This window comes from Zootoca vivipara, chromosome 17 (genome assembly GCF_963506605.1).
Source record: "Zootoca vivipara chromosome 17, rZooViv1.1, whole genome shotgun sequence".
Classification (NCBI taxonomy): domain Eukaryota; kingdom Metazoa; phylum Chordata; class Lepidosauria; order Squamata; family Lacertidae; genus Zootoca; species Zootoca vivipara.
In genome coordinates, this window is record NC_083292.1 from 37403392 (window position 1) to 37419694 (window position 16303).

General features: G+C 49.1%; 2 protein-coding genes across 3 annotated transcripts in view; one reads left to right on the top strand and one right to left on the bottom strand.

Moving 5' to 3' along the window:
- On the top strand, positions 1–2571 carry BOLA1 (bolA family member 1). The gene is made up of 2 exons (XM_035098408.2): positions 1–123; positions 1741–2571. The coding sequence occupies exon 2, from the start codon at positions 1751–1753 to the stop codon at positions 2198–2200; it is 450 nt and encodes a 149-aa protein (XP_034954299.2). The 5' UTR covers positions 1–123; positions 1741–1750; the 3' UTR covers positions 2201–2571.
- A 7931-nt stretch (positions 2572–10502) lies between these two features.
- Positions 10503–16303, bottom strand: part of SV2A (synaptic vesicle glycoprotein 2A) — a 32289-nt gene continuing 26488 nt past the window's right edge. For both annotated transcript variants that reach the window (XM_035098450.2, XM_035098449.2), the window contains 2 exons: positions 13875–14034; positions 10503–11314 (listed from right to left, as the gene is read on the bottom strand). In XM_035098450.2, the coding sequence (XP_034954341.1) occupies positions 11131–11314; positions 13875–14034 (344 nt within the window). In that variant the 3' untranslated portion in view covers positions 10503–11130. The remainder of the gene's footprint in view (positions 11315–13874; positions 14035–16303) is intronic.

Below are 16303 nucleotides of genomic sequence, written 5' to 3' on the forward strand. Positions count from 1 at the left end.
GGCGGGGCCCCCGAGGCCTGCTGGGAACTGTAGTGCTGTTGACGCTTCCTAGAATCCCAGTCGAGGAGAGAGAAGGTCGGCAGTGGAGGAAGCGCAGTTTGAAGGCTCTACTTTGAAGGACAGGTGGGGGGGAGGCTACTGTTTTTTGGAGGGTGGGTGGGGGGAGATTTGGGGGTTTGGCCCCCGGGACTGCAAGGATGCTGGGGGCGGGGTGGGCGGAGTGACAGGCTGTGTTTTTCTTGCACTGCGTGTAAACTGGAGCCATCTCGCCCACCGTTTTGCAATGCGCTCAACTAGTAACACCCCCCCCCCTTTTCTTCTTTGTTTTGCAATGCATGGACAAAATTCCGCTCCGCACCAATCATTTTTGTTTGCATGCTCACTAATAATCATTCCAACCCCGCCGCCTTCTTTTCTATTTGCAAAAAAACCGCTTCCATGCCTGCAAGCCCCCGCCCACCGATAATGACCGCCCCTCTCCAGAAAGCCCCCTCTGTTTTCGCATCTGGCCTGCTAGAGCCATCATCGCCCCCTCGTCCTTTCTCAAACCCCCAGGTCCGGGTGCAACCCCAAAGTTTTAATTTCGGAGGCAGACTGCCCTGGAAAATTAGCTTGATTACTTGTTCTGGGGTGCGAGGGTGTAGGAGTGCGGAAAGGCGCTTTGCACATGCTCAGGGGAGCAGCCGCTCCTCCAGTTCTGGGCCTTCTGCCCAAGAGATGGATTCCAGGGCTTAAGTCCCACATAGATCCCTATTTTTGAAAGAGCTGGCCTTCGTTTTGCTGCGTCACAAACCACAGTGTTGAATATGTTGTTTATTTATTGCATCTGTATTTATTTATTTATTGCATCCCCAAAGAGCTCAAGGGGGTGTATTGATAGTTCCCCTTCGGCCCCAATTTAATAGTTCATCTTATCCAGAGTTTGGATCATTCGTCATTTCCCTGACCGCATTTGAGCTTCTGGATGCTGAACCGCAAAGTTTGCTTAGCAATCTCAGTCATTTCAGTTATCTCTCATCCTTAACCTGATTCACAGGATTTTTGCAGGGATTTAAAAACAAACACCCAGCCCCCACATCAGTCTTCTTAAGAAAAAGTTCTGGATACATAAAACAATAAATCAACCATAGAAGAGGGAAAGAGATTTTTCCCTCCCGGCCAGTCATTACAAGAACCCCTTAACTAGGAAATAGCTCCAGAGTTTCCCCTTTCTCCACTCTTCCCTACCCCTCTGTTTTCCTTTTGTGCTGCATCTTTTTAAATATTGCAAACATGAACCCAAGGATGGCCTTGCTGCCACCGACATTTGTAACAGCTGTGGTAAGCCAGCTAAAATAAACAAACAAATCTAGTTGCAGATAAAAATAAAAAAATGATTCAATGATAGAAGAGGGAAAGAGATCTTCCCCTCTCAGCCAGTCATCACAAGAACCCCGTAACTTAAGAAACGGTGCCAGAGCTGCCTCATCTTTTCCCCTCTTCCCTCCCCACCTGTTTTCCTTTTGTGCTGTGCCCTTTTTAAGATTGAAAACATGAACCAAAACAAACAAGCTACCTTCTGCATCGCAGCTGAAAGAAAACAATTTCCTTTCTGACCGGTCATCATAAGAACCCCATAACTAAGAAAAACTTCTTCCTCCCACCCCTCTTCCCTCCCCGCCCATTTTCCTTTGGTGCTGTGCCTTTTCTTAAGACGGCAAACATGTAACTGAAACGAGCAAACCGCCTTGTCTCTTGCAGGCCTCTCTCGATGCTGTCCTCGGGCCTGCTGGTCCTCCGCCAAGCCCTCCGCCGGCCGATCTTCTCCTCTGGCTATTCGGCGCTCGGCGGCTCGCCCATGGAGAACACCCCCGTAGAGGCCTCTATGCGGACCAAGCTGAAGCAGGCGCTGGAGCCCGTGCACTTGGAGATAATCAACGACAGCCACATGCACAGCGTGCCGCGGGGCTCCGAGACCCACTTCCGCGTGGTGGTAGCCAGCCGGCACTTCGAGGGCCTCTCACTCATCCACCGCCACCGCCTAGTCAATGACATTCTGCAGGAGGAGCTGGCCGGGCCCGTCCACGCCCTGTCCATCCAGGCCAAGACCCCCGAGCAGTGGGAGAAGAACCCCAAAATCATCCAGAGCCCCAAGTGCCTGGGGGGGTCCAAGCACGACCCCCAGATGGCCGGGAAGGTCGGGGGGACGCCCCTGGCATGAAGCGTTCTGCTGCCGAAGGCCGGATCCGAGCATGTTTCTGGAGCAAATAAATTAAAACACCTGTGTTCCGGTTCATAGCTACAATTTCGCAATTGCAGGGGTTTGGGGTTAGATACCAGCATCTTCTACAAATCTGTGATTCCCTCCCCGCAATGGACACTTCGCACTATTCCTCGGAGTGTCGTTCTGGCTTGCTCTCATATAAAAAATGAGGTAATCATATGTGCATTTTGGAGCTTCCATTTTTCCGCCGGTGGCTGATGTTTCCTGGGTGGGCAATTCGAGAGAATCACTTGGGTTTCTCGACAGTTCGTTCCGGCCTGGCTTTTTGTAATTTGAGCAAATTAAACTTCCAGCTTTGGAATTTGCAAGGGGCGTCGCTTCTCACGGTGGTTTTTTCCCCCTTTTGGGGGGGGGATTACAGTGTCGCCGGGGCTTGGGCTACATGGCCCTCGGGGGTCCCTTCCAACTTTACAATTCTGTGGTTCTGCCTTGGGGTTTCAAAAGGAGGAGAGGCAAGCAGTGTGGTGGGGGATCATGTTTAAATCACTCCCCCCCCCCTCCCCAGTTTTGAAGCTTGTCCCAACAGAGGCTGGTTTGGGTCATCAGTCGCTGAACCTGTTTCACACGTGGAATACCTTATCTCCAAGATAAGCACCTGGTTGGCTACTGAAAGAATAAGGTGGGCCCCTTTTAGATTGATCCAACAAGCCTTTGTGGAAACTCCAGCTCCAGAGGCAGTCTATCTGAATTCCTATCTGGTTCTTTGGGATATTTGGCTACCGTGAGAACAGAAGGCTGGATCGGATAAAACCTCTTTGGTCTGATCTGGTTCCTGCAGGGGTGCTGTGATGGTATGAGATCTGCAGTGGACCAGCTGAAGACCAGGGTTTCTATTTATTTCAGATCTGGCCAGGCCAAAAGCTCCACCCCGCTAGCCAATCGCATGGGCTAGTTCCTTGTTGGTAACCTACAAGGCCTAAGTCTCCTGAATGCATGCCTTGCCTACAAAACCCATGGTTCTCCTCACCTCATTAATCTCCACAACAGCCCTGTGAGGTAGGCTCAGGGCTGAGAGAAGACAGGGACGCCCACAGCCACCCCTGCAGGAGCTTCATGTGGGGGGATTTGAACCCTGGTCTCCCGGGTCCTAGTCTGACACTCTAGCCCAGGGGTCAGCAAACCTTTTCAGCAGGAGGCCGGTCCACTGTCCCTCAGACCTTGTGGCGGGGGCGGACTATATTTTGGAAAAAAAATATGAACGAATTCCTATGCCCCACAAATAACCCAGAGATGCATTTTAAATAAAAGGACACATTCTACTCATGTAAAAGCATGCTGATTCCTGGACCGTCTGCGGGCCGGATTTAGAAGGCGATTGGGCCGCATCCGGCCCCCGGGCCTTAGTTTGGCGACCCCTGCTTTTTCCCCAGACCTTAGGTTGGAGCCCAGAGCTTTCTTCCCAGGGCTGGAAAAGGGTTGCTTTAACCTAATAAATTAAAAAAATTCCCAGTAGCACCTTAGAGACGAACAAAGTTTGTTCTGGGTATAAGTTTTCGTGTGCAAGCACAATCCTTCAGATGCACACGAAAGCTTATACCCAGAACAAACTTTGTCCGCCTCTAAGGTGCTACGGGACAATTTTTTAATTTCTTTTGACTGCATCAGACCAACACAGCTACCTTCCTGAATCTTTAACCTCCTAGTAAAACTGAATTGTGAAATGATGCATGTCTAAAAAGCGCGTCACAAATATGAGTTTGGCAAGCTCTGCTCTAACCACTACACCACCGCTGCCTCTCAGTAGAGCTTCCCAGGGCTAATAATGGATAGCTTAAGGAAAAGTTAAATAAATAACTTAATCTTCAGCTACAAAATGCTGCAGGCACTCCAAGGTGGATCTATTAATGGCCCAGATAGGTTCCTTGTACACGTTGGGAAATGAAGGGCACGGCATGTTCTTCAGCAGCTGCGCAGAAGCAAAATCCAACAGGTGAAGCTTCTCCCTCCCCTCCCAGGCACTAAGCCATCTGTGCACCTGTTGGATTTCCAGCTCATCACCGCAAAGCATCTTAATGGAAAAGGAGGCAAGGACACCTTGCTGGGCTGGAAATAATCCAGAAGAACCTGTTTGGGGGAAAACAGTTTGCAACTTTTGCACTTTCTGCTTCTAGGTGCGGAAAAGTCAGAGGCCTGCAGAAATCTGCAGACTTGTCCTCGTGGGGCTCGATAGCATTTGCTCGCCCTTGTCTCCCACAGCACAATAACAGATTTATTTGGTTTTGTTAGATGCAGTGCTTCTTCAACATTGTTTTATTTACCTTTAAATGTATATCCCACCTTTTACTCCCAAGGTGGCCCCTCTCCCATTTCATCTTCAACACAGCCCTGCGAGGGAGAGTTGGGCAGACTGGGAGGGATTTGAAGCCCGGTCCCTCTCTCCCAGGCCCGAGGCCAGCACCTTAACCACTGTGTCGCACTGCCATGCAATTGCTGTCTGGAGCACAACGAGAGCAGGACAAAAGCAAGCCAGAGCTTTGGCGGTACATGAAAAGTTGCTGGTTACAGGATATGTGCTGATTGGTCTGAGTGCCCCCAAAACCTTTGCAGGCGCCCGCAGCATTGGAAGCAGGATCAGGCATGACCTTGCATGCAGCTGTTTGCCTGAGAAGATGGAATGTTTGTGAATATTCCATACCAACCTTGAGCCAGTAGCCTGCAGGGAGGGCATTTCAACCATAGCAGACCCTGCTTAGCTTTGTAAATATGCTAGCATTTTATTTTGTTTTTGCCGCACCAATAACAAGGTCCCAGGTTCAGTCCCCGGCATCTCCAGGTTGCAGTGTGAAATCCCCTGCTGCTGCCAGTCAGAGTGGGCAATACTGGCCTAGGCAGTCTCATGGTTTTATAAAGAAGCAGCTTCTGTTGCTACCTGTAAATCAGACTTTTTAGTAGTAGCTTACCCTTGTTTTTTTAAGGGGAGGACCAGAACGCAGGGTCAGGCGTGCAGAACGTGCCAGGCTGGGTCGCCAGTGTCATTGCTAGGTAAGGCCGGAGATAGTCTCCCGCCTCCGGAGAGCTGCTGCAAGCCAGTGTTGGCATAACTCGTCTGTCCCATAGAAGGCAGCGTCCTCTGTTTCACATTTTGGAAAATGGGCACAGCCGCTGTTTTCCTCCCCTTTACAAATCTATACATCCTTGCCTTCATTTCATCCTTCTGATTTGCCACCGCTGCGTCAAGCGCAGGCGTCCCCAAACTCAGCCCTCCGGATGTTTTTTGGGACTACAACTCCCATCATTCCCTAGCTAACAGGACCAGTGGCCAGGGATGATGGGAGTTGTAGTCCCAAAACAGCTGGAGGGCCGAGGTTCGGGAAGGCTGGTCAAGCACTTTCAAAGGTTATTCAATGGTCCGTTACAATTTTGCAAACAGGCACCTGAATCGATCCAGGGTGGGAGGAGGACTTTGCAAAGCTCAGTCAGTAGAGCATGAGACTCTTAAATCTCAGGGTTGTGGGTCTGAGCCCCACGCTGGGCAACAGATTCCTGCATTGCAGGGGATTAGACAGACATGTCCAACTTGAAGTAGGCGGGGGGGGGGGCGCAGTGTCAAAACAGCGAGGTGGTGGCTGCTCAGACCCGTCTCCAGCGGAGGGAGCGTTGCGATCGACCATAATTCATCCCAGGATCGACCGGTCAATCGCGATCGGCGCCTTGGACATGTCTGAACTAGATGACTGGGGATCCCTTCCAACTATAATTCTATGAACTTTTCTTTGCACATCCCCAACAGAATAACGAAAAGGAAAAACTCAACAATTGAAACATGCACGATCAGCATTTTTTCAATCTTTTATTTTTTTTTTCATTTTTACATAGATTCTTTTTTTTTACCTTTTTTACTATGAGTTCATAATTCCAGAGGGGGGAAAAGATCCATGTGTAGGGCCAGAGCCAGACTTACATATTTTTAAAACCTTTCCCTAGCGATCAAAAACTGCACGCACGACCTCTTTTATTTTTTAAAACTTTAAATCATCATTATCATCATCCACAGCACCTTTAGGAATATTTATTTCTCAACGCGGCATTTAAAACAACCATCTCAACTCGTCAGCATTCTTGGCTTCTGTTTTTTTATCTTTTATTTTTTATTAATACAAAATGAAACAACCCAGAGACGACAACTGAAGTTAATGTCTATCATTTTTTCCTGATTTTTTTCTCAATTGTTCTTTTACAAACATCTAAAAACAGCTAAAACCACAACACAAGGTTTTTTGTAATTTTTTTAAATTTTATTTTGCATACAGACAGAACTACGTATGGTTTGGATGTGGAGGGTTTTGTTTTTGTTTTTAAAGACCAGCTACACTGTAAAAGATGGAAAGAGACCAAAGGGGCTTGGTGGGGGGGGGTGTCACAATTTTGGGGAAGGCGCAAAGGAGAGGTGTGTGCTTTGATTGATAAATAGTTCCTGTGTGGATCTGTTTCTTCCCAAAAGCAGCTGCTTAAAACAGGACTTTATTCCAGAGGCGTCAAGATTCAGAAAGAAGGAGAGGAAAGATTATGTTGTTGCATGTAAATTTATTAGCTGTGTTGTCCTTCAACGTTGCAAGGAGGCATGGCTTCAGCTCAACTCCCTGCCTATTGATGTTAGACTCTCTATATTCAGATGTCTCAAAGGCTGTCACAAGGTGAGAATGGAGCAAGCTTGTTTTCTGTTGCTCTCGAGGGGAGGACCCAAACGAATGGATTCGGACGGTGAGAAAGGAGATTCCGACCAAACGTTAGGAAGAACTTTCTGATGGTAATAAGAGCCCTTTGACAGTGGAACAGACGGCCTTTGTCGGAGGTTTTTAAATAGAGGTTAGATGGCTACCTGCTTCTTTAGTTGCAATGTGTGCATTGTAGGGAGTTGGTGTAGAATAGCGTTTCCCAACCTTGGGCCGCCAACTGTTTTTGGACTACAACTCCCATCATCCCTAGCTAGCAAGACCAGTGGTCAGGAATGATGGGAATTGTAGTCCGAAAACAGCTGGAGGCCCAAGGGATAACCAACTTGCCAGCACATCCCAACACATGATTTAGTTCCTTGTAACCTCCCCCCCGCCCCCCGCTTCATATTTGCTTTTAAATGGTTTGGGAATTTTTGCTAGGTTTTATTTCTAATATTATTCAGACACTACTTGGTGAGAGAGAGATAGGTTGATGATAGATAGATAGACAGATAGAGTTTATATGTTTTTAAAACAAATGAATTGACTTTGAAGGAGAACCCTGCTTGGATCAGACTACCAGGGGTCAGCAAACTTTTTCAGCAGGGGGCCGGTCCACTGTCCCTCAGACTTTGTGGGGGGCCGGACTATTTTTTTGGGGGGGGGGAGAACAAATTCCTATGCCCCACAAAAAACCCAGAGATGCATTTCAAACAAAAGCACACATTCTACTCATGTAAAAACCCGCTGATTCCCAGACCATCCGCGGGCTGGATTTAGAAGGCGATTGGGCCGGATCTGGCCCCCAGGCCTTAGTTTGCCTACCCATGGACTAAACTATTTGGTCCTGTGTCCGATTTCCTCAGTGGCCGTCCAGGTATCTAGAGATTTAACTAGAAAGGGGAGGAAATTTGGAGGGTAGATAGGCAGCTGTGGGAATCTCCTGTATTGTAGCTTGAGGATGTTTCCCTAAAGCCAAGCAAGCGCCTTTCAAGGTGACGGGCACCTGGGCTGCCCACAGTTTGGAACAGGATACTTGGGCAGAAGTTACCGAAGTGAAAATGGGCACAAATCAAGACCAAAGGTCTACTGCTTCGTAGCTTTCTTAAGAACATAAGAAGAGCCTGCAGGATCAGGCCAATGGCATCCTGTTCTCACAGTAACCAACCAGATGTCTGTAAGAAGCCAGCAAGCAGGAGCTTTCTCCCAACCTGTGGTTTCTGGCAGCTGCTATTCAGAAGCATTGCTGCCTCTGATCGATCGCTAGAAACCCTCAATGGCCCTCTCCAACTCCATGAATCTGTCTAACCCTCTTCGGAAGCCACCCAAGGCCATCACTGTGGAAGGGAGTTCCACAGTTTAGCTATGTCCTGCTTTGGCCAAGAACAAACCCATGATGTGCACACTGAAAACTGCTCCTGGTCGTGCAAAATCACATTTGCACCACCTCCAGCAATCTGTTCCCAGGATCCCTTGCAAAAGTTGAAGCATTCTCAGCAATTGCAATTTAAAAATTATAATAAATCTTGCCAATAAATTCAGAATTCGACTATATACGGTTTTAGGAGACAAGCCACCCTACGCCACACAAGGTTTTCGGGAGGAGGGTCTGTGTCTCTCAAAAAAACCCCTCTTCTGCTGCAGCACCACGCCAAAGGGAAAGACCTTATGTTTGTGCTTTAGCGCCACCCCCTGCAGGTGGCCAGAGGGGGGTATTGAAGCTACAAGGGGGCCAGGTGACAAAGGGGAATGACACCTGGACCTTTGAAGATGCTGAGTTTGACTTAGTGCCTCATTTATGACACAGGGTTTCTTTGTGCCTCCCCCCAGACTGCTGACCAACTCTCATGTCATGCCTAAAAAAGGATTAGCCCTCTCCCTCCTGGGGAACTGGGGAACCAGAATTATCCTAAATGGGTAATTCTGCAGTGTGAGCTGGCGGTTGTTGGGACTCCAGCTCCCACCATTGGTCACACTGGCTGAAGGCTGAGAGTCCAGCAGATCCTCACCACTTCTGGTATTTTTTTTTTCTCCAAAGGGAAAAAAAATCACACCACTTTCTAAAAAGAGAGAGACTGGAATGAATGAGAAGACCGGATTCGCTATCCTGTTGAGTTAAAAATGTGCTTTTATCAAGATTTGCTGGGCAGTTTTTGGTCCACGAACGTTAAATTGGAACAGTGATTCTCCCTCCTTTCCTCTTGTCGTGAAATATAGGGCTAAGGATCTCTCGGTTTGTATTAAGAGTCATGTCCCCCCCCCAGCTCCCAATGAGGGCCCTGAGTGGAGATGTGAAGGCAGGGATGGGGAACATCTAAGACCATAAGAAGAGCCTGCACAGGATCAGGCCAGTGGACCATCTAGTCCAGCATCCCGTTCTCACCGCAGCCAAGCAGAATCTGAGCACAGGAGCAACAGTCTTCCTGTCCCTCTGTGGTTTCCACCAACTGGCATTGCAGCATCTTAATTCGTCTTGGGACCCACTTTAAATCAAAGTCACATGAATACATGTCCCTCATCTGAGAGTAGCTGGTGGCAGTCAACCATGGGGCGAGATGTTCCAAAGGTCTGGGCCAGAAGATGGTAAGTTCTTCCATTTAGATAGGAAACGAGACCAACCAAGTGAACGGCAAGCTCTCCAATTAGACTGGTGGTACTTTTTGTCACCACCTTTGGGGACAAGCAGAAGGTCCCAGCTTCCATCCTTGAAGGCCTCTCTCCATGGAGAGCTGAGAGAGACCCTCTGCCTGAAATCCTGCAGAGCTGCTGCCAGTCAGAGCAGACAATACTGAGCTAGTGGGCCAATAGTATATGGCAGCTTCAGATGTTCCTATATCTTGGGGAAGGGGGCGCAATCCCAGCTGAGGGGAACCCCAAAAGGCCCAGGCTCAAATCTCCAGGTAGGCCTGGATGAGACCTGGCAACCCCGGAGAGTGCCGCTGCTCTCGGTCAGTGTCGGCAACACGGGACTAGATGGGCCGAAGGCCTCTGGCGCGGAATTATGGCAGCTGACTCGAGTCCCAAAGGAAAACAGATCTACCAGCAGCCAATGACACAGATGCACAACGAACGTACAGATTGTGGAGAGGCTCAAGAGAGCGAAGCCCGGTTTGCGGGATGGTAGGGCCTTTTTGCCACTGCACCCAGAAAGCCCAAGGCTCTTCCGCCCTCCTGCAGCGGCACCAACCCCATCTGGAGCCCTGAAACGTCAAGCTAAACGAAATTACACACCCGAACCGACGCTAGTTTTACACACCCAGAAACAGACGCTACGATCGGGGGGGGGGGGGGTTGTTTCATTTGTTTCCCCCCGCTGTATACACACACACACACACAAGTGGGTTGGGTGAAGGAACCAGCTGTGTTTCTCACCAATCTGCGTACGTACGCGTACACACGTGCACCGAGACACAAAAGTGTGCCTCTTGAGAACCCCTGGGAAGAAGAAGAAGAAGAAGAAGAAGAAGAAGAAGAAGAAGAAGAAGAAGAAGAAGAAGAAGAAGAAGAAGAAGAAGAAGAAGAAGAAGAAGAAGAAGAAGAAGAAGAAGAAGAAGAAGAAGAAGAAGAAGAAGAAGAAGAGAAGAAAGGAAAAGGGGACAGGATATGTTTGGAGCACGTTAACACACCCAAGATCTGTGAGATTTTCTGTTTTGTACAAGCTTACACATTGGTGTAAAACATCGTCACATGTCCTCTACCAGATAGTTGGACACACATGCACACATACCCCAACTTGGATTGGCGAAGTGGTTTGCGGGGGGTCACACACCCTGAAATGCCATGGGTTCGGGAGGGGGGTACGACCCCCCCCCAATGTTTGACCTCTGACCCATCTGCATCTCTTTTGCGCAGAGAGACAGAGAAAGAGAGAGAAAGGCGACTTTGCGCCTCGTCCGTTCCCCCTGCCCCTGCTATTTGATTGGGGTCGCTTTTTTAGCAGGGGGGAGGGAGGATTCACATGTACACCGATAACCACGAGAGGAAATTGAGGAGAAGGGCCGGGGGTGAGATTTTTCTGCGGACGAAAGCCCGGACCACGGTTAATTTTTTCCCCCCGGTTGAAATGGTACGACAAAACAGCAGTCACAGTGTCTACAACTCTAGATCTGCCCCCCGCCCCCCTCCCCTGGCAAGTGGGACGGGGGCAGGCGCGGAAGAGGGCCGAGTGCGAATCTCTCTCTCTCTTTTTCACACACTCGCACGGACGCACGCTCACTGCAGCACCTGCCCCCGCGTCTCCGGCAGCTTGAGGGCCAGGGAGCTCCCCACGGCTAGCGCCGCCGAGGCCAGAAGGATGGGCACCGCTTTTGTGATGCCCACAAAGGAGGTGAAGATGCTTATGCCCAGGACGGCCGCCAGTTTGCACAGGGCATTGAGGAAGCCGAAAGCAGTCGTCCTGGAAGCAAAGGAAGAAATAATAATAATTTAATAATAATAATAATAATAATAATAATAGTAATAGTAATAGTAATAATTTATTATTTATTATTTATACCCTGCCCATCTGGCTGGGTTTCCCCAGCCACTCTGGGCGGCTTCCAACAGAAAAATGAAATAAAATAATCTATTAAACATTAAAAGCTTCCCTAAACAGGGCTGCATTCAGATGTCTTCTAAAAGTCTGGTAGTTGTTTTTCTCTTTGACATCTGGTGGGAGGGCATTCCACAGGGCGGGTGCCACTACCGAGAAGGCCCTCTGCCTGGTTCCCTGTAACTTGGCTTCTCGCAACAAGGGAACTGCCAGAAGGCCCTCGGCACTGGACCTCAGTGTCCGGGCAGAACAATGGGGGTGGAGACGCTCCTTCAGGTATACTGGACCGAGGCCGTTTAGGGCTTTAAAGGTCAGCACCAACACTTTGAATTGTATTTGTATCCCGCCCATCTGACTGGGTTGCCCCAGCCACTCTGGGCAGCTTCCCACAAAATATTTTTTTTAAAAAAAACCACACAGCAAAACGTCAAACTTCCCTTTGGATACCTTCTGAATATCAAGAAAAAGATGCGCATAGGGGGGTTTTAAAAGAGAGAATTTGTTCTCCAGGCAGCTCTCTGGGCACGATGAATCTGCCAGGCTTTGAGTTAGCATCTCACCATGGGAAATCTCGTGCTTTAAAAACATGGTCTTCATGCCAGTCGCCTGCTGATCAGAAAAAACCTGACTCCTCGCCCTCGCTGTGCAAAGCCAGCAACACAAATGGAGGAAACCAGAGCCAGTGTGGTGTAATGGTTTGTGTGTTGGACTACTAGGACCTGGGAGACAACAACTTGATCTATATTTTGTAAGCCTTCGCTTCAGGTTTTTTGCTACCTCCAAGCAGCAGCGTATAAATTTCACTAATAAATAATCGAGAAAATTAACACGTCTTGTTGATTTCATTACATCTGCTCTGTTTTGCAAAGCCTGTTTGTGCTGCTTCTAAATGGACCTCACCCTCGGTGACCTGACCTCTAAACCTTTGCCCCCCCCTCTCTCCTTCCACCAAAAACGCAGCTCTGGGTTTCTGCTCTTCTTCAGGAACCCTTAATCCTGCCTTCTCTCTCTCTCTCTCTCTCTCCTTTCTCCTGTGCTGCCAAGGTCCCTGCGGGCAGCCTGGCCTGGCGTGTGACTGGCAAGCTGGATGCGTCACTTTTTCTCGGCTTGCCCTCATTTCCAATGCTAGGCAGCCTCTCGCTTCCCCCCCTGCAAAGTGTTTATTCCTGAAAGGACATTGGGGGCGCTGGGAGGGAAGGGACAGGACCGCACCGTCATGAGATTTGGATTTTACACCTTTTTTTTTTATTTAGATGTTGCAATGCAGGGAGGGATGCAATTAACCGCTTTACGCCACATCTAGAGTCCTTCGCAATCTAGACAGTTCCCATAGTTCTGGCATCGCAGAAGCATTCAGGCAGTATTCTGAACCCTGCTGTCCCGCCCGTCCCGCCCCCCCAAATCATATACATTGTTGTCCTTGTAAACCATGAGGACTATCAATTTGGGATTTGCGGGTAATCTTAAGTGAAATTCTTGATTCGCAACAGGAGGGTTTGCAGCGGCATCTGAATTCATAGGAGCCAAAAGGAAGGTCTGTGACACACTTTGTGAAGACAACTTCCCCTTACTTTGTGCTATTGTAGAGTTCGATGGGCAACAGCAAGATCTCTGCAAGACACCTCCCCACCTTAGATATCTTGGACCTTGCAGCATCCAGTACAATTTCCTCCTCAGTGTTTCCTCCTGCCCACCTTCTGCAGGAGCTGACCCTCAGTGGCTGACCTGCCTCCTTTCCCTCCGATTGGCTACAATTAGCACAAAGGGGAAGAGAGCCAGTGTGGTGCAGTGGTTAAGAGCAGTAGACTCGTAATCTGGTGAACCGGGTTCACGTCCCCGCTCCTCCACATGCAGCTGCTGGGTGACCTTGGGCTAGTCACACTTCTCTGAAGTCTCTCAGCCCCACTCACCTCACAGAGTGTTTGTTGTGGGGGAGGAAGGGAAAGGAGAATGTTAGCCAGTTTGAGACTCCTTAGGGTAGTGATAAAGCGGGATATCAAATCCAAACTCCTCCACTTCTCCTTCTCCTTCTCCTTCTCCTTCTCCTTCTCCTTCTCCTTCTCCTTCTCCTTCTCCTTCTCCTTCTCCTTCTCCTCCTCCTCCTCCTCCTCCTCCTCCTCCTCCTCCTCCTCCTCCTCCTCCTCCTCCTCCTCCTCCTTCTTCTTCTTCTTCTTCTTCTTCTTCTTCTTCTTCTTCTTCTTCTTCTTCTTCTTCTTCTTCTTCTTCTTCTTCTTCTTCTTCTTCTTCTTCTTCCCAGTGGCTTAAAATGCTTCCCTTTCATGCCGATTGGTCGGCTCCAGGATGCTGGAGGCGGGGTCTCTGCTGCAGAAATAGCCATGGGTCTCTGAGCACCACCCAACCGCAGGCCCCTACAACTCTGGAAGGCTTTCCCCAAGAACTGGGATTTCTGCAAAGAGGGACTTACCTTCTATCTGATGGGTAAAGCTCGACTGTGAGGACGTCCAGGGCATTCCACGAAGCTATGCTAACCCCACCAAATAGGCAGAGGAGGGCGATCATGGCGGACTCGCTGTTCCCGAATGACAGAAAGAAGCAGCTCACACAGGACATGACACTCGACCCGGCTTGATGCATCAGGGAGAAGATGGGAGGGGGGAAAGGGAAGAGAGAGGAGTCAATGGGAGAGTCCTAATTCAAGGTTAGGCATGTCTGACTGCACCCAGTGCCCTCGGCATCCATCACAGAAGCCGATCTCTTAGGAATCGTCAAAACAAGTTTCTAGAACTCATGGGGGGAAAGGTTCAAAACCCAGAGGAGGGCTCAGTATTACTGACAGCCTTTTGAGTATTGCTAAAAATAAGAGTTTCTGCAATAGTGTTGATTAACAGGTGCTACCCAGCTAAGTCCTACTCAGTAGACCCATTGAATTCATGGAGCCATTAGCCATACTGACTTAATTCAACCAGTCTGCAATTTCAGTTGAATACAACCAAATAATAAGAATGTAGCAAACTTTGTTATTAGTTATTTTCTTTATACAAAGTGTGTAAATATGTTTGTATTCGTCTCAAGAGAGAAAAAGAAAATGTTCTCTCTCCTCTCTCTCTCTCTCTCTCTCATTGATTTCCCAAGGTATCTGGGTGACAGCCGGATCCACTAGACCAGGTATTCCCAAACTGCGGCCCTCCAGATGTTCTGGCCTACAACTCCCATGATCCCTAGCTAACAGGACCAGTGGTCAGGGAAGATGTGAATTGTAGTCCAAAACATCTGGAGGGCCGAAGTTTGGGGATGCCTGCACTAGACTTAACCTGTGTCTGGAAAAGAGTGACGCTCTTTCCCACTTCCTCTTTCAGCTCTATGTGCTTTTGAAGGGAGAAGAAAGGTCATCACCCTCACTAGCTCATGTCCAAGGAGGTGGAGGAGCTCAGAGCCTTTGGGGGAGACCTCAAGGCGGGGAGGGCTCCCAGGTGCCACGAGGGCAACCCTCGCACCGATGTAAACTGTTCATCAGAAATCCTGCCCACGCACCAGTTTGGTTCCTAGTTCTCCAGAAGCTTCATTATTCGTTCATTCATTCATTCATTCATTTAAAATCAACAACTATTCACACAAAAGAAAACGCAGCCCTGTTACCTAGTAGGGGCTTTTGAGCAAATCGCACAGGCTTTCATGGGGAAACATTTTACGAATGAGGCCAATTAGCATGAAAGTCAAAAGGGCCACAAAGCAACAGATTCCCTGCCCTCCGAAACCTTTTTTGCACCAGAATACACTGCCGTAGAATCGTAGAGGGGGGGAGGGATCACGAGGGTCATCTAGTCCAACCCCCTGCAATGCTGGGATCTTTTTGCCCAACATGGGGCTTGAACCCACAACCCTGAGTACAGCGAAGGGGACTGCCTAATGTCAATAGTCAGGGAGTTCCACAGTGTAGCTACACGCTCTAGTAACAGAGCTGCATTCTGTGTGCAGTGCAAGAACTGAGCGGAGTCCGAGTCTACATCAGAATTGCAGCGTAGGGCTGGGGCAATCATTCCCCGCCCCCGGTGCCGTTTTCTTTAAGAAAACACCCTCCTCCTTTGCTCCTGAAAAGAACCTGTCGTTGACACTCATGGAGCAACTTAAAATTCAGAGTGTGGGGGAGCAGTTTTCAACAGGAAAACAGCACAAAGGACTTTGCTTGCATCTCTTACTCATGCTACAATCCTGGTCTGGGTCTGGGGTCCCTCGGGCTGGCAAAAAAAATGTAATACAGACATACTAAGGCAGGGGTAGGCAACCTAAGGCCCGGGGGCCGGATGCGGCCCAATCGCCTTCTAAATCCGGCCCGTGGACGGCATACCTGCCAAGTTGCTGTCAGAGAAATAAGGGACCGGGCTGGAAATAGCAGACCGGAAGTAGTGCTGCCGCCATTTTGGAATTGGGCGGAGCATGCTCAGAAGTGACTTTTGATGCTGCTTTGCCCAGTTCCAAAATGGCTGCCGCGCCAGAAGTCGCACTGCAGCCATTTTGGAACTGGGCAGAGCAGCATCAAAAGTCGCTTCTGAGCATGCTCCTCCCAGTTCCAAAATGGCCACCGCGCCAGAATAAACTGGGGAAAAACAAAAAAAATCCATTTTTTCAGCTAGGAACAACTGGAAAAACGGGGATTTCCCGGGGAAAACGGGAGACTTGGCAGCTATGGTGGACAGTCCGGGAATCAGCATGTTTTTATATGAGTAGAATGTGTGCTTTTATTTAAAATGCATCTCTGGGTTATTTGTGGGGCATAGGAATTCGTTCGTTATTATTTTTTTCAAAATATAGTCCGGCCCCCCACAAGGTCTGAGGGACGCTGGACTGGCCCACGGCTGAAAAAGGTTGCTGACCCCTGAACTAAGGCATGATCTG

Coding starts and splice junctions, on each gene's coding strand:
- BOLA1 (XM_035098408.2), top strand. CDS start 1,751: ATGCTGTCCTCGGGCCTGCTGGTCCTCCGCCAAGCCCTCCGCCGGCCG.